The sequence below is a fragment of the Lissotriton vulgaris genome, chromosome 7 (assembly GCF_964263255.1).
Source record: "Lissotriton vulgaris chromosome 7, aLisVul1.2, whole genome shotgun sequence".
In the NCBI taxonomy this organism is placed as follows: Eukaryota; Metazoa; Chordata; class Amphibia; order Caudata; family Salamandridae; genus Lissotriton; species Lissotriton vulgaris.
Window position 1 is genome coordinate 491,771,280 of NC_141695.1, and position 27,710 is coordinate 491,798,989.

The following is a 27,710-nucleotide window of genomic DNA, read 5'->3' on the forward strand; positions in this document are numbered from 1 at the left end:
CAAACAAACAGACATATTTTGTACCCTGCCTTTGGCCATTCTGTTTTTCGTTGGTTTGTCTTGGGTTCTGTGGGTCACGGCTGTGCCCACTTGTCATTTATTGTTTTCTATCATAATCAACTGAACTTATATGAAAAATAAATTCTTGTCCGGCTGGACGAAAGACAAACAATCTGTTTTAGCGTATGATTATTGTGCTTGTCCATTCTTCCTTCCAAAATAGGGACCTCTGTTCTCTAAAACATAGTTAGATTTGGATCAGAGGGGGAGTGCACTTAGTCCCTCGCATTGAAGAGAGGGGTATGCAGGGGGTGTATTTAGGCCTCCTTTTTCTTCACTCTGTAGATCAATGGTTTGGAGGCCGCCTTGTTGGAACAAGATCTAGAAGTCCCATTAGTAGGTACTTGTCGTGTACCAGTTCTTCTATATGCGGATGATGCTGTCCTCATGTCTAGGACTGCCAACTTGCTGCAACGATTGATAGAGCTGTATGGAGGGTACATGGAAGGCCTGGACCTTTCCACAAACCATCTTAAACCCTATGTGATAGTGGTGGGACCTAAGATTACCATGTCAAAAAGCTTTGTGTCAAAGGGTCATCCCATCTCTAGGGCAGAGCACTTTTCCTACCTGGGGATTCTTTTAGTCTACAGGTTGTTTTGGCAACCACTGATGAAGAAAAACTTGCTGACACTTAAATCGGCTACTGCGGGCAGGGTTGCTCTCTTAGCTAGACGCTTGGGCCAAACTAATGTAGAGGCGATGTTAAAGGTCTGTAAAGCTAAATGTGTGTCACTGGTCAGCTATGGCTGTGAAAGTTTGGGTTATGTATCGTGTCCCCAGCTACAGGTGGTCAAAAACTCTTTTCTCAGGGGCTTCCTCAAAGTTCCTACAAGCATCCCTTCAGAAATGTTGCAGGCGGAAGTAGGCATTGGTTACATAACAGACTAAATTGTCCTCTGTCCCCTGATCTTCTGGCTATCAATCTGGTTTAAAGAAGATCCCTTACTTAATAGGCCCCTAGTACACGAATGTATGGTGTTGGATGGTGCGATGAGTATTTCTTGGCTAGCCTATATCAAGCTTGCTTTTAGGTCTTTGGGTTGACCTGAGCTGGTTTCCAAACCTGAAGGTATAATTAAGAGGGACATCTCTGGGTAAAACAGTGTGGCTTCAGAACGGGAAGCCTTAGCCCATCATAAGCTTTTCTTCCGACAATTCATTATGATCAAGACAGTAATATTGAGCCTTATCTACTGTGGGAAATGTCTTCATATCATAGGAGGCTTCTGACTTACTTTAGGTATAACAAGATTTATCAGCTTTTGTTACCTAGAGGGGTTCGGTGTACAGTCTCGGATCTCCCTCCTTGTTTTTGCGATCATCTGTCCCACCCTGATACTTTCCCTATTGTTATGTTATGTCCTAGATTTAACCGCCTGCACCACAACTTAGTCCAGCCTCTTCTGTTGAATCAAAATATTATTCAAGCGCAGTCAGCTTTTTACTTTCTCCAGATGTTAAAAACACTCACTATTTGTTACTATTTAGCCCGTTTTTTTTATCAAGGGTTGTTAATGGCCTCTGAAAATGAATGATAGATGGCTGGTTTTAACAGGACAGTTGTTCTTTTAATTGATGAGATGATATACTTTTATTCCATGCGTTTTTATCTTCAAGAGGATTTTAAGTACATATTTTGTTAAATGTTGGGAGATTTGGGATACCAATTTTCTATATTGCATTATGTATTTTCTATGTACTTTTATGATTTGAAAGAAAATCGAATAAAGTTATAACTAACTAACTAAACATGAAGAGTCCTGACAACAGTGGTGAGCAGGTACAGGAGCTTTACAATTTGTAACTTAGCATCTAATTCTCCGAACCTAATTATTGTACAAAGTTATGGTATTAATGTGGCTGTGTTTATTGTGTATTTGTGCACATATATTTTTGTCAGGCCGTCCTCAAAAGAGATATAGAAAGTGACTATACAGGCATAGAGTTCGAACTCCGTTATATTCTGAGAAAGGGCCAAAATTCAGAACAAAAATTCAGGACAGACATTTAATTTTACAGACACGAGTAGCTCATGCAATTTTAAAATAGTTGTGTGCCACGTGTACAAGGCAAAGTAGTTTTTATATAGTTTGGTTTGTATAATACGTAGTACTATTGATCAAACATTCACATGTAGCTTGACTTATTTAAGGATGAAAAAATTATCAAGCATACACTGAGCCGAGTTTGACAGCTGACAGGGGGATTTACAGTTCTTCCCCTATACATAAATGATATTGCCTAAAGCAGCGTTATGTTGCTAACCCTGGACTAAAAAGTTCATAGGCAGTAGCTCTAGTAGCTTGGGTTTACTGTTTGAATGTGTACTTTTATCTGAGATGGCAAACATAAGCATTCTTTGTTCCTAAGAGCAAATTAATAGGAAGATGAGCAGGAATATTTCAAATTAATCTGGATTGGAAGTTCAACTTTAACAAATATGATACCACACTTTTTTTTTTTTTTTTTTTTTAAAAACCTTTATTTATAACAAGCACAGTACACAGCGTCTGCCTACAACCCCTCAGGGCCGGCTGCTATGACATATAGGAGAAGGATATAATGAAACCAATAGGACAGAACGCCTTTAAAACAATCTCTGAGCACATAATATCGTATGGAGCCTAGAACCATAGCGTAAGGATAGAAAAAGGTTTAATTTTATGAGTTTGTGGAGTACAATTTCTAAAACTACAAAGAGAATAGAAGCTAATAACTGACCAGAATAGCTATCATCATTCAAGGAGCACCCGGAAGGAGGCTTAATAGAGGAAGGCATGTATCAGAGAGCATTGTCACCGTCCTCAAAGAGCGATGGCCAACCGCTATGTCACATAATGTCACGATGCAATAGACCCCTTGATAACACTGAACCCCAACCCCAAAAGAAGCAAAGAGGTATAGAAGAAAAAGAAACAGAAAAAGAAGAAAAAGAAAGAGGGCCATAGAAACAAAGAGAAAACATACAACACATCCCATCCCCCCACCCTGCATACCAGCGGAAGGCCACGGCCCACCCCCCCCCAATAGGCATGCCTGTCGCCCCAAGAGAACCCCCAAGTGGGAAAGAGAATAAAGAGAGTGAGAAAAGACCATCCCACTCTCCAACTCTCAGAAGAGGTGGGAGGAGGCAAATTTAACATACTCCCGGTCCCCACCGGCCCCGTAAGCGCCCCAACCACAATTAACATCAGCACGACAGTGGTGGCAGTCAGAACTGGAGGTGGGGAAAGACATTTCCAAACATGCAAATAAATCAGACAAAAAGCAGTCCCATCCTAGTCCCAGCCCGTCGACGCGCACATAACACTAAAGAAGTCCCCTAGCCCTGGCCCGATCTTGGGGGACCCCGTGTATCCACCCCCCGTAAGAAGCCACAACCGTAGGAGAAGGGAGAAAGCAATAGAGCAAAGAAACCGCCTAACCCTGGCCGGATCTCGGATATCCCTCAGGACACACCCCTCGCCGAGTGCCAACCCCCTCCACAACAAAGAGACCAGATGGGAGCAAAGAAGAAGGGGGAGACTCACGGTTACAAAATGGACGGCGCCAAATACCCATCAATGTATTGATCCCAAACAAAAGAGTCTCCAAGTTTCCCTTATAGCACAAATACAACAGGGGAAAAAGCGCAGTCTTTGACGAGAGAGTCTTCAAGGGGGCCAAAAATCGCTCAGCTAGCAGTCCCATTGCAGATGACGGTGGTGGAAACAAAGAAACAGTCCCCGATTGTGCAAACAATGTATCACATGCAAAGTTTGTAAGCCGTAGTCCGCAAGCGCCAGTCCAGTCGTCCCAGGTCTCACCACCGCTAGAAACACTTGGTAACACTGTTGCAATCCCAGGCACCAGTGTACAATTGTTGCTGGGAATAGTCTCTTCGAGTCCGTTCCGAGTCGAGGGATATGCCATCGAGTTTCTCACACAGCCTGTGGGAGTCCTGAAACAGCCCCGATCTTAATTCACTGAGGGCAGACAGGATATCAACATAGGACCGGTTAGGCTGCGGTCCCTCTGTGCCCGGGACACAAGTGGGTGTAGTCAAGTCAGTCCCCGGCCCAGCCATGGTGCCGCAGGCACGGAGCGAGGGAGGGCGATCTTCTTTACTCCGAGAGTCAGCGGGTACAGCCATATCGCTCACAAGCCGATATCGTAGACTTGGGGGGGTCAAACAGAGATCACCAGTTGCATCGTCTCCCATTACAGCCAGCCGTAGTCCCACGTCGCCAGCGAGGGGACCCCCCTGGCCAGAACAGGCAGGCAGGGCGGGCGGGCGAACCACAGAGTCCGAGCAAGTCCCGTGATGCAGTCTAAGCAGCCCTCACCCAGCTCGTAGCAGAGGAGCCGGCCATACAGTGCGGTACACTCACCGAGCGCGAGGTGGTCGCGGTACACAACACTCAACAGCAACCAGTGCGCAGCGGTCCGCGATCAGAAAAGGGGCAGCTCCTCACAGGCTGTGGGCATCCTGCGGGCGGGCCGATCGTCTTTGCTCCGTCGAGGTCCGGCATCCGGCGGCGATGTACGCAGGGGACAGGGCGTCGGGACGGGTACCAGGCTATCTCCGCCGTCCGGACGAGCTGAGACTCCGGAGGAACATGGGCGATGTCAGCGCGCCGTCTCCAGCCGAACAGGGGTTGAATTGAACAGGATATCAAGCAGGATAGTACTGCGGGGCTAAAGGACCGGCGGAGCCGGGAGCTTACACGTCCGCTCCGGTCGCCATCTTGGCTCCTCCCCTCTACCACACTTTTTTCATTTCTTTTTGCAGTTTTTTATCACGCAAACTCGACACAAAGGTATTGGAGCGCTTTACATGAGCAACATTTGCATTACACAAGGACACATTAATTTTTTGGTAGGCACTGGGAGATTAAGTGATTTGTCCAGAATCATACAATGTTGAGCCAACGCCAAGTTTGGAACTTGGACCCCCAGTTCCAAAGTCAGCAGCTCTGACCATAAAGCCACATCCTCTCCACCTATTTAATTTCTCAGTACAACTGAATTTCCTTTTTCAAAAAATTCCTCTTGGTTGGTGCATTGCAGCCAGGCACGGAAAATATAATACATTCACTATATTTTACATTGGAGGAGCTGCCAGTTTCAAACACAGGTGTCAGATATTTGTCTGCTAACAATGACTGAGTATATATTCACTATGAGACAGTACTTGGTTTTAGGGTTCTCGGTTTTATTTGACAGATGATGCTGCACAGATTAGTCTCTGGATTAATTATCTTTTTCTCTTCTCGGATTTCCAGGTCCTATGTCAGGAGGCATCCCCGGTAACCTCGGTATAAAGGAAAACAATGCAGGTAAGTCATCTATTTTTAATATGCTTTTGTTCTTCCACCAGTGTGTTCAAAGAGGAGTGCAGGGGGTGTTGGGGAATTACTGCTCAACAACACGTGCTTAATAATGTTTGCTCAGAAGGAGACGTCTTTCCCTTTGTATCCTTTTAATCAAGTACCCCGGGTGGTTGTGGTTGTAGTGTGTACGGTTCACCCACCTCTTGAAACCTTAGTGCTTCCCCCTGCAGTTCCCTCCCTCCAATCCTAAGCCCGGATACTTGCATGCACATGCGTTAGCCAAACATCAATCTATCAGGGAATTGTAAGCGCGGTACTCACTCTTGTGGGTCTCAAGGTGCAGAGGGGCGGGGGTACACAGTTCCATTCAGCTGAAGAGCCAGGTCTTGAGAGCCTTCCTGAAGGTGTTCAGGGAGGGGACGCGTGTGATGTCTGTCAGTAGCTCGTTCCAGGTCTTGGCTGCAATGTGAGAGAACTATCTTCCTCCTGCTCTGGCTCTGTGTGTTCGTGGGGTTTCAGCTAGTCCGAGGTTGGCAGATCAGAGGTTTCTTTTGGGTACGTGGAAATTTATTCGGTTGTTGAGGTATTTGGGTCCGTCGTTGTGTAGGCATTTGTAGGCGTGAGTGAGGATTTTGAAGGTGACTCTCTTCTCCGCGGGGAGCCAGTGGAGTCTCGGCAGGTGTTAGCTGATGTGTTCGTGCTGGGGGATGCCGAAGACGAGTCTGGCCGCGCAGTTCTGAATTGTTTGGAGTTTGCTGAGTAGGGACTTGTTGATGCCGGCGTAGAGAACATTTCCATAGTGGGCTGGTGATGAGTGCATGGGCGACTGTCTTCCTTGGCTCTGGGGGATCCATTCAAACGTCTTTCGAAGGATGCAGAGGGTGTTGAAGCAGTAGGAGGTGACAGCGTTGACCTGTCGATTCATGGCAGGGGATGAATCTAGTACGATGGTGAGGTTTTTGGCGTGGTCTGAGGGGGTAGGTGGGCTTCCGAGGGTAGTAGATCACCAGGTGTTGTCTCATGCTGAAGGGGTGGTTCCAAGGACGAGGACTGCGACATCTTGCATTCCTCTCTGAAATTTGAGTTTTGCGGTGGTGGGGTCTCGGTGAGGGAGAGGATGAGCTGGGTGTCTTGTCGGCGTAGGATACGATGTTGAGGCCATGTTGTCAGACGATGGCTTCAAGGAGGGGCCATGTAGATGTTGAAGAGGGTCAGGCTCAGTGATGACCCATGGTGGACTCCGCAGGTGATTTCCGTGGGGGTGGAGAGGATCTCCAGGAGTGGGGCTGAGACCAGTAGGTCTGACTCCTTGGCTTGCTTCTGTGGGTTCAGGTTTATGGTTCCTCCAACATCCTTTCAGGGCTCAGAGTAGGTTAATATATTTTGCAAAATAAAACTAGTAGAACATGATCATCTCTTGCGTCAAACCCTTTGCTCACTTTAACTTAGCTATTCAGCATAGCCCCCCAGCTAAGTGTACATTCTGTGGCTTTTGGGTCTCTTCTGACTTATTTCAGGCTGGTTTCCTCTGCTGGTGCTCAGCCCAAAATATTCCTTTCCCACCTCTTTTCCAGGTTTCTTTTAGCTCAACCAATGTTTAGCGATAGTGAAGATTTTAAAATCTATTTTTGCCAGTGCAATTGGGCAATATGAGGTGCACTTCATCAAGTCCTTCCCCAGTTTATGGATCTGAGAGATAAAGGATTCATTCATTGTCAGTCACTGTTTTAGCTGTTAAAAACGAGTTGTATACTCTCACTAAATAGGGGACAATCCGTGAACCAAAGGCTTTATAAAAACTCCCCATATAGCTGTCCTGACCAGGCACCTTATTGCCCTGAAGAATCTTTTTTTTTTATATTTATTTTTATTAAGTATAACAAGCAAGGCAAAAAACAATATACATAGTGCTTTGTTCACATGAGGCCAGATAAACAGTGCATCAAATAATAAGCAATCATTATAAGGAAGGAGGGGTACAGGGGCGAACCAGTAAGCAGACAATATTGCAAACATTGAATGTGGGGTCAGGGGGAAAGTGGGATATCGATGTTATCTACTGCAGGTGGTGTACATATGTTTCCTCGATACCTATTCCACGGCCCCCAGACTCTATGCCATTTCCGGGGGCGGCCCCGGGCCAGATGCAGTTTTTTCCGAAACCGCCCCCCCCCCCGTCGAAAAGACCGACATCAATGCATGGCGGATCTGGACATAGCGGAAATACTCCGAGTTCCTCAATTCAAACTCCTTCTTTAAAGTATCAAACGATTTCACTTGTCCCTTAACCCAGAGGTCTCCCACCTTGCTAATGCCAATGAGGTCCCACTTATCGAACCCTTTTGTCTTCCACAGAGTACCAAGACTATCAGAGTCGAAAAGTGGGGTCGCTAAAGTCAGGCGGTCCTTCCATCCCATAGAAGTGGTTGCATCTTGCCATACACGAACTGCCATCCTAGTAGGCCCCGACAATGACTTGACCACTGATTTCGAGTACAGTGCCCTATAGTAATTGCAGCAGCAGCCATCTATCCATAGCGAATGCAGGATTCAGTTCGGGACCATACATACCGTGATTAATGGCCCCCAACTGAGACGCCCAGTAATATTGCTTGATGTCCGGGAGGGCGATATCCCCATAGTACCACGGGAGCGTTAGTTTGGCCAGGGAAATACGAGGTCGACCATCCCATATGAGTTTCCTCTGGAGACCCTCAACTTTACGAAAATAACTGGTGGGGACTATGCCAAGCGTGTTTTGGAGTGCATATAGGAAACGAGGCAGAGACATCCCAACGGCGAGAGTGGAAGTCTAAGCCAACCCGCAACATCCTGCCGCAATCTAGTTAAAGGTGGGAGAAGATTCAGCTCATACCGAGCCACAGGGTCTGTGGAGACCCAGATACCCAGATATTTAAATCCCGTCTGCGTCACCTGTATGGGGCAGTTACGCGGGAGGCGGGGGACGTCACCAGAAAGAACGTACAAATAGGATTTTGCCCAATTGATAATTAAACCTGAGTTTATACCGAAGGAGGCCAGGACATCACAGAAAATCATCAACGACTTTCTGGGCGAGGTCAGATATAGCAGAATGTCGTCTGCATAGAGCGAAATGCGATCTTCATAGTTGGAGGACCACAGGATACCCCTTATTGAGGGCTCCCAGCGGATCCAGGCGGCAAGGGGCTCAAGGGCCAGGGCGAACAGGAGCAGTGACAGGGGGCACCCCTGACGGGTACCACGCCCGAGACTAAACGGAACCGAGACTCGACCGTTCACTACAGTTTGCGCAAGGGGGTCTTCGTAAAGAAGTCTGACCCAACCGATAAAACCGGGACCAAAACCAAATTTAGCTAATGCAGCCCACAAATAAGGCCACTCAATAGTATCAAAAGCCATCGTGGCATCCAAGGACGCCAAAATGGCTGGCTCGCGCAGCGTTGCAGCCCTCGCGAGAACTCCGTGCAGACGCCTGAGATTCAACGCAGTGTTCCGATGGGGAATAAAACCGGACTGATCCGGATGGACCAGTTCGCTAATGACCGTAATCAATCGATTGGCCAGCACCTTTGCGAGAATCTTAGGCTCGGCGTTCAAAAGAGATATAGGTCGGTACGACCCACACTTGTCCTTCGGTTTCCCTTCCTTATATATAACCACAATCGTCGCAAGTCGCTGATCTCGGGGTAGAGAACCACATTCACGAGACTCCAAAAACATATCTCTCAAATAGGGAGCTATTTTGTTGGGCCGCAACTTGTATAGCTCTATGGGCAGCCCGTTAGGACCCATGGCCTTACCAGACCGCAAGGAGCGGATCGCAAAGGCAACCTCATCGGCGGTTATTGCGGTGTCCATTTGCTCTCTATCAGCGTCCGAAAGACTCGGCAAAGCAATGTCACGCAGCAACAAGTGAGAGTCTTCCTCCGGTCTATCCGACACGGGGGAGTACACCGTCCGAAAATGATCAGCAAAGCACTCAACAATCTTTACCGGGTCCAAGACCTGCACACCAATCACCATCTCAATCTCAGGCACAACACGACTAGCTCTATCCCTCTTGTCCAACCATGCTATCAATTTACCTGCCTTATCTCCCACTTCATATAGACGACCCTGCTGCTCTCGACTCTTGGCCTTAGCTGCATCCGTAACCAACGCCCTGTATTCCAACTGTTTTAATCGCAACGTATGTGTCTTCGCGCGGGTAACCTCCTGTTCCAGGTCTGACTCCAGGTCCGCTATTTCAGTCTCAACCTTCACTACCGCCTCATCTCTCTGTTTCTTAATGCCCGCAATCAAAGACAGGGCTTGACCCCTAAGAACTGTTTTGAAGGCCTCCCAAAGCGACACTGCGGACGAAACAGAGCCCTCATTCTCTGAAAAATATAGATCAAGTGACTTTATCAAATCGTGACGAGTTTTAGGGTTGCAGAGATACCAAGGGTTGATCGGGGCCACCCGCCGCTCGGTCCCCGATGCAAATTCAATTCGAAGCCACAAAGGAGAGTGATCAGAAATTCCCCGAGCCATATGTTTAACCTCAGCGACAGAAGGCGCCTGTGCAGCAGGTACCAAGATGTAATCAATCCTCGAAAGGCTACCATGGGCACCAGAGTGGAATGTGTACTGCCTCTGAGAGGGGTGCAACAGTCTCCAACAGTCTACAAGGCCTAAAGTATCAATGAGATCATGAAGCCAGTTCTGCGCCCCCTTGAGGTCCCTAGGTGGGTGTCTATCAAAAATACCAGATACAACCGCATTCAAATCACCACCCAGTATTAATGATCCCTCGGGGAGAGCAAGGAGAACCCGCCTCAAATATGCAGAGGTAGTGGACTGTAGGCCGGGAGGGACATACACGGAGACCAGGGAAAGGGTCCTACCCTCCCAACGACCAGTAAGGACGACATAGCGCCCTCTATCATCGAGGACCGTTGCATCAACTTCCAACGGGAGAGAGTTCTTAATAAGAAAACCCACCCCTCGGGAACCTGAGGAGAACCCTGCATGGGCGACTAAACGATACCCCTTCCTATTCATAGCATAGCATGCATTTCCTATCAAGTGAGTCTCCTGAAGTAGGACCACATCTTGGGAATGATGTTTTAACAGCTGCAACACTACCCCACTCTTTATCCTATCTCCCAACCCATTCACGTTCCAGCTCAGAAGCCTCAATCCCCTACCCCCCATCCCATACGAGGAAGAAAATCCAACCCCAAGAAGAAACCAGCACTTCAATCAGAAAGTCTTGCAATACATTGCCTTGCGGAAAACGAAACTGAAAAAACAACACAACCCCCCTCCTCCCCCACCAACAGCCCGTTACAAAACCCCGCACCCTGCACCCCTGCATAAGACTAGAAAGCCACCCCAACTTGCAGTGTGCCTGTCTCCCCCACATCTAAACTAATCTACAAAAAATCAAGCAGAGGAGGAAAACGACCCCCCGATAGCCCCGCAACCCCCCGAAATGTCTCATAGAATCATATTACACAGTTAATGCACCACAGCTCGAAACCTCCAGAATACCCCAGGAACCAGTCAATGATAAGGCTTATTCCTGGTCCATCGATCGCCCTCCGCACCACCACTCTGCCCGTCCTGCGGATGATGGGCCGGAAGAGTATCAAGCCAGTCGGCCACCACGTCTGGTCTGTCGAAAAAATAAGTCTGCTTTGCATGTTCAATGCGCAACTTGGCCGGAAAAAGCATGGCGTACTTGAGGCCCATCACACGGAGTCTCCTTTTCACCCCAAGAAAACCAAGTCTCTGTTTCTGAACAGCTTGGGTAAAGTCTGGATAAAAACTGATGGTAGTGTTCTCAAACTTTATGGGACCGCCTGCCCGCGAAGCCTGCAGGATAGCATCTCTGTCGTGGAAGTTAAAAATCTGTGCTATCATGGGCCGGTGGAGCACCCGTCTTGAGTTTTCCACCCGGGACACTGTGAGCTTGTTCCACAGTGAAAAAATTACTCAGTCCCTTGGGTGCAAGGTGATTCATGATCAGGTTCTCCACAAAAAGATCAGCTGCTGGATCCTCCGCCTTCTCCGGAACCCCTATGATACGGACGTTGTTCCGCCTAGACCTTCCTTCAAAATCCTCCAGACGACGCGCAAGTATGTCATTGGAGCCCCTCAAATTGCGAACCTCCGTCTGTATCTCGACGTCGTCGTCCGTCAGACCAGAAGACTTAATATCCAACGATTTAACCTTTTCGTTGGTTTTCGTTAGGTCCGTGCGAATCAAATTCACATCAATTGAATTTGAATTTAAAATACTTATAAAGCGCTACGTTCACCGTGCGGTTTCTTGGCGCTGTGGAGACAGATTTAGCAGAGAGAGGCCGTAGATAACTGGCGCAAAGAAATGGGTAGGACAAATTTACAGAGGAAAGGCCTGTTTGAACAAAAAAGTTTTAAGGTCTTTACGGAAAGAGGAGTAATGTGGAGCAGACCGTAAGTGATCGGGGAGGGAATTCCAAAAGGTAGGAGCCAAAGTTGAAAAATTGGCTCCTCCCCACTTTTTGCGTTTATAGCGCGGAATTTGCAGAAGTGATTGGGACGATGAGCGAAGCTCTCTGGCAGGGACGTTCTCCCTAATCAAGGAGGAAATGAAGGAGGGAGCAGATCCCTGACGGGCCTGAAAAACCATACAGCCAGTTTTAAAAAGGGAACGTTCCCTGACAGGAAGCCAGTGGAGCGCCTTTAATAGGGGTGTTGAATGGTGAGAGCGGGAAAGTCCATACACCAATCGGGCCGCCTGGTTCTGAACCATCTGGAGCTTCCGTAGGCTGTACGCCGGGATGCCGTTGTACAGGGCATTGGCGTAATCCAGCTGGGAAATCACCAGAGCGGACATGATCAGTTTAAGTGCCAGGGGAGAAAAGAAACGGGAAACAGTGCGAATAGTACGAAGAGTGAGAAAACAAGAGGAAACAACAGAGCTAATTTGTGAATGTAAGGTGAGATGATTGTTCATTTTAATACCTAGGGTCTTGACAGTGGAAGAAGGGGTGGGGGGGGACCAAGGGAAGAGGGCCAGAATAAAGAGTTCCAGGGACTGGAATAACCACCTGTGAGAACCAACTCGGTTTTGTCCGGGTTCAACTTCAGATGGTTGTGGTTCATCCAGTCCCTGATGAAAATCATAATAGTCTGAAAGTTAGAAACAGAGTGAGAGGAAGAAGAGAGATTGAAAATGAGCTGGAGGTCATCCGAATAGTTATATACGGTGACCTCCAGCTGCTGGAGTGCAAAAATCAAAGAATAGATATATAGATTAAACAGTAAAGGAGAGAGAGGAACCCTGGGGAACACCACAGGTGACCTGACGTGGGGTGGTCGTGAAATCCCCCAGCCGGACCGCCTGGGTGCGGTCCCTGAGGAAGGACGATAGCCAGACCAGGGCTGAGCCCTCGATTGCCGCCGCTCTGACACGTGAAAACAAGATGGTATGGTCCACCGTGTCAAAAGCGGCAGAGAGATCGAGGAGCACCAGGGCCTGGTGTTTATTTTGGTCCATGCCCTCCCTGAGGTTGTCCAGGACCGACACCACGACAGATTCAGTAGAGTGCCTGGGACGGAAGCCGGCCTGACGAGACGCCAGGCCACCATTTGCTTCTACATGGGCGCTGAGTACCGATGTAACATGGCGCTCAAGCACTCAATCGCCACAGTGTCGAGTTTGTGGGCGAGAGTCTCCATTTGTTTCCCGAGGGACGATCTATCCCATCGATGGCGGCCATGACCTCTTGCAGCGTAGGCTCCGCCGCTGAGGTCAGTGGATCTCTCGTTCCCTCCAGCGACCTACCCGGTCCACTGGGCGACACCTTAGCCTTGGCATAGCAGTCCATGATGTTGGTTTGGGTATAGCCACCCCGCCGAGTGGTCTTAGACCTCTGCTTGTCCCCCTCTGGCTTTCCCGCCATTGCGAAAGGCAGTAAATATGATTCCAAACTGGGGTGGGGGGATAAAAGCGCAATCAAGAGTCTGAGTGGTAGACTATGCCCGGCAGCAATCGACGTTGGTCAACCCGAGACAGTCAAACAGTAGAAAGATGGAAATCTCTAAGATCCCTCGAGCAGAAGTACGGAATCAGCCCAAAAACACAGCTCAAACGTCTCTTCAAGGCAGGTCCATCCGTGAAATATTCACACTTGAGTACCAGACCAGACCGTCACCTCCAGCGAGAGGGGGGCACTCACAGTATCTGGTCTCTCCAGCAGGCGAAAACGAAAGTGAAAGTGGGCCAGACCGGTCGTCCCCGCCACCTCAGGCCGATGTTGTTCAACTACATCTCGGGCACCATGCCAACTCCACAGCCAAGCATCACAGAGGCGCAGGCCGCAATCTTCCAGTCGTCACAACTCCGGCTCCCGGGGTCCGATCTGGATTCTGGTTGCAGTTTTCGGCTCCCCAGTGGTTTGTCTTCACGGAGACATATAGGAGAGTCAGGATAATCTGCAGGATATATGCAGGAGGTTACGAGGGTCTCAGAAGCCCTGTGCTCACGCGGCCATCTTGGTTGCGTGTGAAGCTCCTCCGCCCTGAAGAATCTTGATGGCTGCTGTTTGTGCAGAGGTGATAGAAGGAAGGTGACAGTTATTCAAATTCTGTTATCCAATATGACCTCTTTTGCTTACAAGCACAGTCAAGCCAAGTGTGGGCCAATTCTATTACCCTCTGTCAGAGTGCTTTTCAGAGGGCCAGAGGCCAAGCAGGGGTACTGGGCCCAGCAGTGGAGATTTGAAGCCTTTTATTCCTGATGTCCCAGGGGCTGACCTGTTATGGACTCTGTGCAACTGGGCAACGTACCCCTGCTGCACTTGACTTTTGGCAGTAACATGGTTGAGCAGTCCGGGGTGGGGGGGATTTGTGGATACAGGGGAGTGAACACACACAGGCTCATAACTCAAAGTAGCATGCAGCAGCAATTAGTCATTGTCCAGCGAAATACTCCCTTTGATGAAAAAAGAGAAGTATTTATATCTACTGCTACTCCAAATGAGCACAGCAGCATCAATAAATCCTTGTCTGGCCAAATACTCACTTTTATGAAAAAATAGAAGTATTTTATTTCTAAAGTTACCCTCACAAAGGAAAGATACAACATTCACAAACAACTTCACAGCCCCCCCCCCGAGGATATGGCTCTGGTGTTTCCTTAGGTAGTTCCCCTGGTCCCACTCCTCCGCTTCTAGAGTGACTGGAAACTCACTGTAGGCTACCACCAGGATAAGCCTCACTAGCAGTCTGAGTCCCGAGTCCACTAAGACTCTATAATTAAAGTCAACAGTGTTCTAATGCTGCAGGGCTAATTAGAAGCAAGTTCCCTGGGGCCGATTGGCCCGAAATCAGTCTTACCTGTACCTCAAAGAATCAGAAAAACTGGAGTTCCTGCGGGCGCCCCTTCCAAGTAGCCAATTCAGGTGAGTTTGCTGTTTGCTGCCAAAGAGGATTTCACTCAGCTGTTGGAGAGTCCTCACATGCGGTCGTGTTCCTCAGAATCCTTGGCGGCTCCTCTTTACTAGATCAGTGTAGTGTAGTTCCTATATTCCCAATAGGCTCTGCGCATTGGAATAATATACACTATAGATTTTACATAGGACTGAGGTCAGTATGTCTCTATCGAGTATACTAAACTTAATTGTGTGTGCCAGCTTGCTCAGAGGTCACTAGAAACTTTCTCGAATACACAAGAAGGGATTAGTTTCTGACAACCGCATAAACATGACAACTTATCTTCAGAGTCGTGGAAACAATAGATAACTATGTTACCTAGTCAATCATGCATGCTTCGTTTCTACAGAGTTGCAGAGAAAATAGAGAGACGGGTGTTTCAATAAAAGGGGTTTATTGAACAGTCTTCTTTCTCATGCAAGAGAGGTGAACTGCTACAATCGTTAGACAGAATGCAAAGTATAATGTGTACAGCATAAACAGTAATATAAAATAATACTGTAATAGCATTGTCTGGTGCTATGACATAAAGAAAATATTTACATAAATAACACAGGCTAAAATACTCAACTGGTGCTTCTGAAAAATACGCCTACCCCAATGTACCTAACCTAGGTCTATTACGAGCGAAGAAGTAAGGGTGGTCTTTAGCATAGGTTTAGTTTTGCCAAGAATTGCCAGAGGTTTCTTTAGGTTCTAATCTGCTCCATACCTTAGAATAAGAGAGGTTGGTATCTCTTTCACAGACTCAATTAACCAACCCCGCCAAGCAGAGTCAGAAACACAGGAGCTGGATTTCTCTGCAGAGGAGGACAACTTCTGATCAATGCATCAGCTGGAGAATTGGCTTCCTTCGGCACTTGCTGTAGTGAGCTGCGTCGTGCAAGTATGTAGTCATACTGCACCGAACCACACCGTGCTTTGCCATAGCAAGTGAAGGTATATTTATTTATACCTTGAAGGTGTTTTTAGGAATGCCCGCTTTGACGTAAAGTTGGACATATGAACGTCATGAATGAACCCCTAAGGAATAGAGAAATCAATATTCAAGCAAGGGGAAGTCCCTAACGGCTTAAGAGTCTGGTTTTCCAAGAAATCATTGTGACGTAGATGAACGGATGGAAGTAGCCATAGCTATATTTGGACTGCATGGGCTATGCTTAAATAAGGACTGGATTTCTATGCCCATATAAGGGCAACGTGAATTGCACCTATATAAGGCATGAATCGGAAATTCAATCGGAATCTAAATTCGCACACAACACCCACTCCACTTTCTTATGTACAGCTTCTACTAAATACTACGTCCTAAACATGTTGAAACATATCTAAAATATATCTACACAACAAGTGTTTAAAACCCAAACAAAACACATAAAAATGCATTGGTACTGGTTGTACACAAAAGAGCATTGGTGCTGTACACATTCAAAGCAATGTTTCATTCTAAGCATATAGTTGACATTTGAAAATGCTATCTGAATGAATCATGAAAATATACATTTATGAAATGGCTCATAAATACAGAAGAAAAAGGTGCCAACACCATTTCATGTCAGATTACATAAAAACTGTTTGCATGTGGACAAGGTCAAATATTGTCTCTGGAAGATTTTCAAAGAATTCTTGTTCTCTATGAATAGTTATACTTTAAGCCGATTACTTGTGCCAAAAAAAAAGAAAAATACAAATTTGGAAGAATAGGTTAATCATAGAAAAAAAGAGTCCCAAAGTTAGAACTTTGTTTTAAAAAAAAATGAAGGTCGAATTCAAAGTCTTTCAGAACACTGCATGCCAAATCAAAAGTCAGTGTTGGGGCTTGGAGAAAACATGAAATCTTTTAAGTCTGTTGACAAAAATTTGTCTACCATTGTAGGTGGAAGTTGGATTACCTCGTTTAGAAGATTAACCGCACATAGATGTGAAGCATCGCTGTCAGCATTGGTCGCATTAGCAATGTTCGTACTGGATGGTACCTGCACTCCTGTTTCCTCTCGTACCTCAGCAGTTGCAATTTGCGTCTGTGAGATCTCAATGAATGCCGTCATCAGAATTGGTAGCCGCTGGGGACAACACAGTGCATGGGCCATTACTGGTTCAAGCAAAGTATCAACATCCGTTGGCATGACTGATGGGAGTGTGAGACATGTGTCTAACACGCAGCCAGCGTAGAACAGGTAAGATGCAATCTTGCCAAATTGGTCTGAATGACAGAAACCATGTGGTATTTAATTCTCGTAGAGGTAGTCCCATAATTTGGCCGATGCGCTCACGACACTTCATCGCCAGTAGAGTTGTCTCCATGGAGAACTGGGTGCTGCTGGTGAATTGGCTTGCCATATTGCAGCAGTAGGAGCAAATATAGTATCCCTGCAGTGATTCCCAAAATGAGGGGGAGTACGCCAAACACAGAATGCACGAAGTTTGGAAAAATTCCTAGGACCGCTTCAAAAGGTGCTAACAGTCCAGAAAATACAGTCTTAAAGACATGTACAATACCGCTCGTATCAGACATGTTTAAGATACGACTTAAGATTTCTGAGAAATGTATAGGGCAGTTTGTAGTTAAGAGGGCATGTATCTCGGCAGAAGTCCTTGAGATTTGTAGATATTAGGTTTTTTGGCCGAGGTCAGTGGCACAGTTTTTTGCAAAAGAATGGCTTTCATTATGCTTAAAGTATCAATTCGTATAGAAGAGCTGTTCAGTGAAGGCCATAAAGGCGACTCCCTGTCTGTCTTGGTTTTAGGAAACAATATTTGCATACAGCAAGTGACCCTGGCTGACACAGTTACTAGATAAGGTATGCCTGGCAACATGCCACAGCAGCTGTGATCGTTGAACATGAGGTAACTTCCATTTGAAAGTTGTCCAAAAATTGGATCAATCACCGCAGCTGGTAAACCTTGCAGGTGGCAGGATAAATTGTTAGAGGAACTATCGCAGGCCCCGTGTAAGTTTATACCCTGACAAAGGAGAGAACCGCTTAGTGCGTTTTCACAGTTTTTTCCGCTAAGAAACACTTCACGTCCCCCACTCCAACATCTATGTGTGTACAGTAATTCCCAGGATGTCTTGATGTATTCTTTACCCAACCTTTCATATGTGTCTGCAGGTATGTGTTTTAGGCAATACTGAAAATGGAAAATTGTAACAGGCAGAGTGATTGTTTCATGTATTAGCCATTCAATAGCTGTTTTTTCTGCTACTGTAAATGGCAATTTTTCCAGTTTTGCAATTCTCAGCACCGTGTAGGCGGCTCCTCTTTGTGCCAATTTGATCTGTTTATCAGTGAGATTGAATTCTAAAAACAGTGACGTAGTATTGATTAAACGCCAAGACACATAGCCTGAACAAAGGTTTTGCAACGTCCAGCCTAATAGCATGATAGAACGTAGTTGCGACTGACTATGTTGCAGCATGACCAAGTCCTGTTCCATGATGTCCATGGCAGAAGACACTATGCTGTCCAATGAATATATCCTGGACGACAGAGTCGTTAACCCATTGTCAACCACAGAGAGAGTTTTCTCTCATTATTACAATCAATTTTTCGTATTCTGTCTGCAGTCTCTGCTTGCGTAATCTTCCATGCTTCATTATAAGCAGCATAGATACCGGCATATATAAAATGTTTATGACGCAGTGTTATTGGTCCTAGCAAGAATTCCCTAAGATCAGCGCCATCTTTAAGTAAAGATAAGTGTTGTTTTACATCCTTAAGTGTAGATCTTTGTAGCCAATCAAGGCAGAGCTTCCCTACACTGTATGTTGTTTATTGTTTATTCCAATCTGGATCTGTTCTGTTTTGATGCAAAATAGTATGTACGTAAACCTCCCCCTCTGAAGTTTTATCACTAACAGGTGTAGGTGTAGGTATGGAAGGGTTCTTCATGTCTTTTATCTTGGCTAACCCAGGCAAGACGTCTATTGAATAGTGTCATTCAAAAACATAATTTGCTCAGGGATTATACAGGCTCTAAATAAAGCTTCCATACCCTGTACCTGCAAATCTTTTGTACCCCAGACAGTTTTCGTTTCAATGTTGTCTTTCCAAAAGTCAAAACCTAGTTTAGACAGCTGTGCATAAAAGGCTTCAGAATAAATCTGTTTGGTATTTGTCAACCTACTTTTCATTCCTCTCTTGTTTACGTTCTTAAAGTAAAATGATTCTGGATTGGATACATTGAACCCTGAAAAGTATGGAAATTTTAAAGTAAATGTTTTTGAGCTACCCTTTGGTGGCGTTGGACAATGTTTCCATTGGTTATGCATTAATACATTTCTAGTATTTGTAGATCTGTGCAAGAAATGATGACCATAATGGTTTTAACAATACATTTGTCCATAGTCTGATGAACCTTCTAAATATTCATGATTTGTAAATACTGCAGACATTTCTCAGTCTGACATATTATTAACCGTCTCGAAGTCCCAATCATCATAAAAGGTACTTGTTGAAACAGTCTCTTAATGAAATCTTGAATAAGTGTGGAATCTTCTACAGCTCCTACGGGCCAAAAATGTCATAATTTATTTTGTCCCAATCTATACCACCGGATATAGGAACGGCTGTGATGTTCACTGATGACAAGTCTCTTTGTTCACGATAGGATGATTTGTGTGGCTTGAGTAGTAAGTTGATGTTCTTACTTGCTGTGTCCATTTTGACATATCTTCCATTTATCACTATTCCCAAAGTTATTACCAGAGTCAATCAAGGTAGAAGAAAAAATACACCCAACACAATCCAAAGTTCAATCCATGGTGAAACCAGATAAGTCTTTTCCAGGTGATGAAAAAGGTCTGTTGCTTGCTCTTTCAACGTTCTTTTTACTGGCGTTGTTTCAGGCTCGCTCGGATCCTCAGAAAACGTATCAAAGTTAATGAAATAGCCATAGGCAGTTCTGTCAATTGTTGGGATTGCATCAGGATTTGTTGAAATCGCTGGAACCACAGAATCACTTGTTACATTTGTGTAGTCAGATGCTACTACATTGTAGACAGGCGTTTCTTGACAAACTGTTATTTGGGTTTCAAGAGGTAAAAGTTCCATAGCTTTTTTGCTTAGTCCTTCATTTTGCACTGCAGATTCCTCAAATATGATGAGTCTCTCAGTTTGAACCTCTTGTATTGTAGCTAGGGCAGGGCATCAGCTACATTGGCAGAGTCCACTTGGCCTACTGCTAATTATCGGCCACTTGATGTGGTTTGACCAGGTCGATAGACACAAACCTGTTCTCCTTTTTTCCATCAAGGCAGTAATACTGTTCTTGATCCGTGGATTGCTAGGACGAGTACTGGTTGTCTGTAAGAAGGCCCAAATTCCTTCATGTCTGCAATCTTTTCTCTGACTAGATCACCAAGCTTTGGGATCTGGACAGGCCTTGCTGGGACAGGTGGTTTTTCTTCAGTGGTGGTTGGCTTCAGGAACACATTGCTTTGTTTAGTTTTCTTTTTTTTTTTTTTTGCCAGCTAAAGGGTTGGCGATATGGTGGTGGGACTTGCAATGTTATCAGGGTAGGCGCATGATCGGATAATGTGCGGGGACAATGTGTAGCATCCGTTACCCAGGCATGGATGTCTCTAGAAACGAGCCAGTAATCCAATCTGGACCATGCATTGCGATGGTACGTCATGCAGGTACCTCCCATATCTGTCGGGTGTAACCGTCTCCAGGAGTCAACTAAGCTGTTTTTTCAATAAGTCCCAGCAGCACTTCAGTCGCTTTTGGGTGGTGTTCACGCATCAATCCCTGCCTGTCTACATCAGGGGAGAGGACAATATTAAAATCTCCTCCCCACAGAATCGCCGTGTCTCCTGATGTCCGGATCTTTTGCCCTATGTTTTGGAAGAAAGTGAGATTGTCTGTGTTCGGTCCATAAGTATTTATGATCACTACTGGGGTGTTGTAAAGTGTGCCTTGTTGCAAAATATATATCCCTTCTCTGTCTATGAATTTGTGATGTGTTTGCCATTGTAGCCCTCTATGAATTAATATCACCACTCCCCTCGAGTAGTTCGAGAACCCAGCTTCCACTATCTCTCCCAATCTCGTGTGTTTGAGTACAGTAGCTGCTGCAGTTGTTAAATGGGTCTCCTGCAGCAGACAGATATCTATTGCATGCCGCAAGAGGTAGGAGTGGACCAGCCTGACCTTCCTACGGTCGTTTCAGGCCTCTCACATTCCAAGAAAGACATGTCAACACTGACATGTAGAGTGCATATGACATGTAAATGAGCAACAGGTGGCGTATATCATACAAAGGTGTTCCATGAGCAGTGGCATTTGGCTAGGCATGAAGAACAAATAAAACATTTCCCCCTTCCCCCCTCCACCCACACCAACCCCCCAAACAGGTTATGTACTACCCTCCCTCATCTCCCATAACTGTAAACATATGGTCCACAGTAGTGAACACACAGGAATCATCCCAGTGGGGTCATGAGTTCGCCGGCAACACTCCCCTGTACTTGTGACAGGGTGGCCGAGTATGGAACACACATCCCTGGTCCTTGAACATAGAATGTTTACTGCTACAATGTTCATCCGTCAAATCATGTAGAGTAAGACAAGACCCTAATGGGCCTCCAGCCCCTGCAAATCTACCATGCCACCTTCCACCCAGGTGCTGCGAACAAAGTGTCATAATGTTCAGTACATGATACTTACCTACATAATCTTCGCTCGGCGTCCGTCTCTCAGTCATTATCGGTCAGGTTATTTTCAGTCTGCGAGTCACTGGTCCCTGCTCGTTGTTTGTGGTCCTTGGCCATTTGCTTGGTGTACTTTAGCGCTGATTTTGCGTCCGTGAAAAAGGAAGGCTTTACAGGCCCCTGGACTCTTAGTTTTGCAGGGTAGATTAAAGAATATTTGGTGCCAATTTGTTGGAAAATCTTCTTAGCTGATATAAATTCCCTCCGTGCTGCTTGAACTTGAGTGTGAAGTCCGGGTACAGCGTTATGTTGGTACCTTGGTACTGTATGTTGCCTCTCTCCCTTGCCTTTCCCAAAATTGTGTCTGGATCTCTGTAGTTCAATACTCGCGCCAGTATGGGTCTTGCTGGCGCTCCAGGTCTCGGTCATGGTCCCAACGTACGAGGCACCCGTTCGATGAGAAACGGATGACAAATCTTGTCCAAATAAATCCTTCATCATCATCTTGATATACTGCTCCATGTTTTGGATGTCGGTCGATTCCGCTATTCCCGTGATGCGTACGTTATTGTGCCTTGACCTGGCTTCCAAATCCTAATTTTTATGCTGGATTGCATATATGATTCCGTCCATACTGCATATCTTCTTATCTATTTCCGTTTGAGCCTCATCCGTTTCTGTTACTCTTGTTCCAAATACACTCACGCAGCCCTCCTGCTTGTCCATTCCTTGCCTAATCCTGTCCATCCTGTCCTCCAGTGTGTCCATCTTAGTATCCAGGCCCTGATGGCTAGATTTTAAATCTCTAAACATTTCCTGGATGTCATCCGCTGGTGGTTCTCTCGCCGCGTGGTCCTCCGCTTGGTCTTGGTGACTAGTGTCTACATCCTCTCCTTTAGCATTCTTTTTGTCGAAGGTTATCTTTGATTGTCTTGTGTCCGGCTTCCCCATGTTGAGCCTTCAGCGCCTCCGTGTCTAAGTGTTGCAAAAAGTATTTCTACGTGCAACGCCCTAGTTTAGGCGATATCCTGTGGACTTGTTCCCTTTACGTGTGGCAGGGAAGGTCCTCTGCTCTGCACTGTGTCTTGCCAGCCTTGTATCCAGTTGCCCGCTGATGTTGGAATGTCCCGCTTTCTCCGCGGTCTTCTCCACTTGTAATGCCCACTTTGCACAGATCTTCCACTCTTTTGTGTTCTAAGGGCTCCCTGCGGATGCGTGAGTGCGGCAGAGAACCGCTAATTAAACAGCTGTCCCACCCCAGAGCGCCGCACCATCTGGTCAGCCCACAGCTCAGTGCCTCACTTCAATGCTACACCCTTCTCAACTTGGTACACAGCGCTGTAGTTATGGTCCTTTCAGCTGCAACAGTAGGAATAGCGCGTGCTCACTAGTCTTGTCTATTGATTGCTGTGGGTAGATCTTCAGGGTTGTCTCCCCCCCACTGCTTAGACCAGAGGCACCACCAATGTCCGGTGCAATTTCGATCTTCCACTGCGCACTCAGTCACCACGCGCTGCTCGGGCTTCAGATCTGCTCTCCAGTCTCCCTACACACACTCACCTGTATGTCTGGCATTGCTACAATCCGCCAATATTGCACCCTCCTGTGTCCTTTCCTCTCTTCACACTCACTATGGAATATTAGGTGTGCTAGCCACCGGGTGGTGCCGTCCGTCCGCACCACTTCGACACGGTGATCCTCTGGGTGTCTCAAAATGGCGGCTCTTCCTCAAGTATACCGCCCGTTCTATCTTCCAGCCAGCTCAGCCGCGGGCCACTGCTCACCTCTGCCAGCGCTCTCCGGTACGAGTATGTGCTGCTCTTGTCCGTCCCTCGCTTACGCCCTTGCACTCTTCCACCTTCCCGCTAGGCCCGATTGTACGCCTCGGCTCCTCTGCTGCGCATTACAGTCAGTGTCCTCCCGGGCCAGCGCTCCTACCAGACTCCAAGCTCTCCTCTGTGCATCGCAAGTAATACTCCTTGCCTCCAGGGTCTCGTCTCCTCGGTGCGGCCGCCGCACGCCTTCCGGCGCTCTGTGCTGTGCGCGACCGTGGATGCCCCTCCACACTTCTCGGGGCGGCGCTAAAATCTAGTCCCTGGCTTTACTCAGTGGCTACGTGTCCAAGCCTCACAGAGTTGCGGGAGCTCCTCCGTTCTCACACGTCGATTTATTCTCGCAATTAGGTCCCCTCCGGCTCCCGGTTCATACCTGTGACGGCATCCAACGCGTGGACCTTTATCGTGCGTGTTTATTTAGGTATTTTATCGGATTAATTCACCCGGCCGGCTGAGCCGCTTTACTGTGCGGCCATTCCACTGCTCGGCCAAGCCACGCCCCGCTTTGTTTCGCTCTTAGTTCTTTTAGTTCTTTTAGGTCCTGTAAAACAGCCAAAGATCTTTGAAATCAAAATCTTTCATGATGTCAGTGGAATGGTTGACTTTGTTGACGTACTAATTTCTCCAATGCTATCTTCCTCGTCACTCAGATTTTCAAGATTCCAAAAAGTTTTTCCACTTGAGACACTTGACTACTGTCACGTATATTACTGCCTGCAGGGTGGTACTGTGGCTTCTAGTTAGAGTGCGCCTCTCCTCAGGCAATGGAGATCGGAACTCAACAGATCTCAACATCACTGACCTCTTTGCAGTGCAATGAATCCTTCTCTGGACCTGCTAACAAGTTACAGTTGTGCCTTGAGAATTTGCCACTTAGGCTTTAGTGTTTTGGTCTACGGGCATCTCAATAGGACCTTCGGGTGCACAACATATTTTCTTGGGATCCAGGTAAATTAAAATCGTTTTTGGATTCTGTTTGCATTCAATTTACTTTTCACCCTGCATGGTTCAATCATGATCAAGCCATGATGGGTTACCAGATTACTTGTCTTACAGATGAGCTGTGGCTGATATAGTAAGTCATTGGCTGAGTTTGTTTCTCTTAGAAACCCACTCAGATACATGCTTGTTAACGGACTTATGCTGTCTTATTATGTTTTACGAAGATGCTAAATGCCCTCCACTGAATAATCTTTATCTGATATTTAGCAAAAAGGAATGGGTGTAATCATTTAAATTACTCTCTTTCTATGGATTTGAAGGAGGACATTAAGGCCACATTTAGTCAGTTCCAGCATTATACTTCTTTTTCACTGTTTTAAAGTAGCTTTCTGTGGTTCTACTTACATTCATAGGCTATCTAGAGGCGGGGGTATAGCCCTGATAGTGAGATCTAGTTTTTCCTGTGTGTGGACCACTCTTAAGATCGCTGGCTGTGAAAGCGCCTCTTTTAAAGTCTCTGTCAGCCCAGAATTTACACTCTCTAGGATGGTGGTGTATCGTCCGCCGGGCAGTGATGTGGCGTTCAGGAATGCTTTCCCGGACACTGTCGCCACCTTGGTCACTGACTGCGCTAATTTTTCCATCCTGGGCGATTTAAATTTGCATTTCGATGCTCCATCCTGTCTGACAGCACGTAGTATTCTTATGGACTTAGAGGCCTTCCAACTTTCTCAGTTGGTCTCCCAGCCTAATCATTCCGGGGGACATATTCTTGACCCTTTTTTTACCAACTTGACCGAGGCTAAAGTCACGTTGGTGGCTCCTGTAGAGTGGTCTGACCATTCTTTGGTATCCATCTATTGCCCTATGACAACCAACATTTCCACTTCTTCAGCCAAGCGGGTACCCAGGAGACTCTGGAGTAAACTCAGGCTGGATGACTTTTACCATCTTCTGTCAGTGGAACCTCTGGGCCCATTTAACAACGTAGAGGAGGGGTATGATCTCTTCTGCTCTTGGCTCACTAGGGCTCTGGATGTTTTGATACCTGTTGTAACAACGAAGATCAACCCTCGAGTGTCAAGCCTCTGGTATGACGACGCTTTGCGCGCTCTGAAGGGAGCCTGTAGACGGGCGGAGAGGGCCTGGCGGAAGACATATGGGGCTGAGTTAAAAGCTACATATGTCGCGTCCGTCAAGCTCTATCACCGGGCCATTTGTCGTGCCCGAGCGGCATTTTATGCCGAGGAATTCCGGAACAGCATTAACCCGTCGAAGGCCATCTTCAAGGCGGTGAAAGATCTTATGTCTAAGCGGTCTATCTCTACGGCTGAGAGCTCTGTCACACACTGTGAATCCCTCGCTTCCTATTTCTTGGGAATAGTCCAGTCTATATATCGGACTTTCCCGAGCACTGGTATAGCGCTGGGTAGCCCTAAGGAGACACCTCACCAGCCCGCTTTGCTCTCATTTCCCCCTCTCACCCTGGAAGGGTTTGACAAACTTGCTACGCAAGTTAAATCTGGGTCCCCATCCGATCCAGTGAGGCCTGCCCTCTTTCGAGACCAGACCTTTGTCGGGCGCGTGGCTATACGCTCCCTTGTCAATCTCTCCCTAGAGACGGGGGTCGTTCCCATCAGCTGGAAGCAGGCGGTGGTGTCTCCTATCATTAAAAAACCATCTCTTGACCCGTCTAAGCCGGAAAGCTATCGTCCCATCTCGCTGCTGCCCTGGCCAGCTAAGTTGACAGAGGCCCATGTCAACCTGGCCCTGTCTGAACACTTAGCCCGGTCCAATGCCCTCGATCCCACACAGAATGGCTTCCGTGCTGGCCACAGCACGGAGACTGCCCTTCTTGTGATGGTGGAACATCTCCGTGCAAGGTTGGATGCTGGTCAGACGGCGGCGCTGATTTTGTTAGACCTCAGCGCCGCATTCGATACTGTATCGCACAGCATCCTCCTTCGGCGGCTCGAGGAGATTGGTATCGGCGGCCAGGCGCTGCAATGGTTCTGCTCCTTCCTAGACAACCGCTCCTTCTGTGTTGCCATCCCTCCCTTCAAGTCCAGGTTCCAGCCTCTGGCCATGGGGTTTCCGCAGGGATCCTCGCTGAGTCCCACGCTGTTCAATCTCTACGTGAGACCGCTGGCTGATGTCGCAAGGCAGTGGGGCCTAACCATGGTCTCATATGCCGACGACACACAGCTGGCGGTTACTCTCAGCGGGGATGCGGAACAGGATGCCCCCAGGTTTCAGTCTGGACTGAAGGCGGTGGCCAGCTGGTTGACAGGTAACTGTCTCCAGCTTAATGCCACAAAAACAGAGGTTATGGATGTCGGGAAGGGAGTGGAGCTCTGGGGCGATCAGTGGTGGCCTTCGGAGTTGGGCCCCACTCCGACCCCAGTGTCGGAGGTGAAGAACCTTGGGGTCTGGTTAGACGCTAGTCTTACATTCATAGGGCACACCAAAAAAATCGCAGCCTGTTGCTTCGGTCTCCTAAGAGGGTTAAGGCCGGTGCTTAAGTTCTTCGATGCCCCTACCAGACAGCTTGTGGTCCAGGCAACCATCATCTCTCGTCTGGACTACGCCAGCTCTTTGCTGGCGGGGGCTAACCAGGCTGAGTTAACCCGTCTGCAGCGGGTGCAGAACGCCGCGGCGAGAGCCATTGTTGGACTTCCTAAGTTCTGCCCGGTGTCTCATGTCATCCGCTCCCTGCACTGGCTCCCGGTTAGGAAGCGTATTCTCTTCAAGGTCTTGTGTCTGACCTTCAAAATCCTAAGAGGCATAGGCCCTGAGATCCTGGCCAACTCCATTTCTTTCTATGTCCCTACCCGCAATCTTCGATCACAAGGTCGGGCCCTTGCTGTTGTCTCCAGATTTAGGCTCAGCAGGATGGGGGGCCGTTCCTTCAGGGTGAGAGCCGCGTCAATCTGGAACACCCTTCCAGTTGAAATTCGGCTGATAGAGGACTTGCTGTCTTTTCGTAGAGCCATAAAAACCTTCCTGTTTTAGCTTCCCTGTTTTAGTACTTTTCTGTGGCATTATCTCCATGTTGTGTTATGACTGCTCCGTGTCTCTGCGCCGGGATGCTCCTTCGCTGGAGTCGCTGTGCGCATAATAAATTGTTATAACATAACATAACATTCAGTATCATTGATGATGGTGTGGTATAACAACATTATTGTACCAATGTGATTTCACTGACTACTCTTATGAGAAGATTGCATTGATTACTGAGTTCTTACTCAAGGCAGAAGACCTCTGGTGACATAATATAGTGCAAACTAGAGTTTGTAATCCAGATTTATAACTTCTTGTGGAAGGACCAAGAGCAATGGGTCATACTACTAATGGGGGACACCTATTGAAAATAACATAGCACACACAGAGTTCGTAATCTTAGAGATGACTCTTGATGAAAATAAGCAAACACAA

At 47.1% G+C, this 27,710-nt stretch overlaps 1 protein-coding gene across 3 annotated transcripts in view; it reads left to right on the forward strand.

Annotated features, from left to right (window-relative positions):
- LOC147701938 (manganese-dependent ADP-ribose/CDP-alcohol diphosphatase-like) overlaps positions 1-27,710 on the forward strand; it is a 248,793-nt gene that overhangs the window by 19,735 nt on the left and 201,348 nt on the right. For 2 of the 3 annotated variants that reach the window (XM_086930564.1, XM_086930565.1), the window contains exon 2: positions 5,328-5,381. In XM_086930564.1, the coding sequence (XP_086786690.1) occupies positions 5,376-5,381 (6 nt within the window). In that variant the 5' untranslated portion in view covers positions 5,328-5,375. Of the gene's footprint in view, positions 1-5,327; positions 5,382-16,719; positions 17,021-27,710 lie in introns of those variants that run through there. The other variant, XM_086930566.1, reaches the window with a different exon arrangement.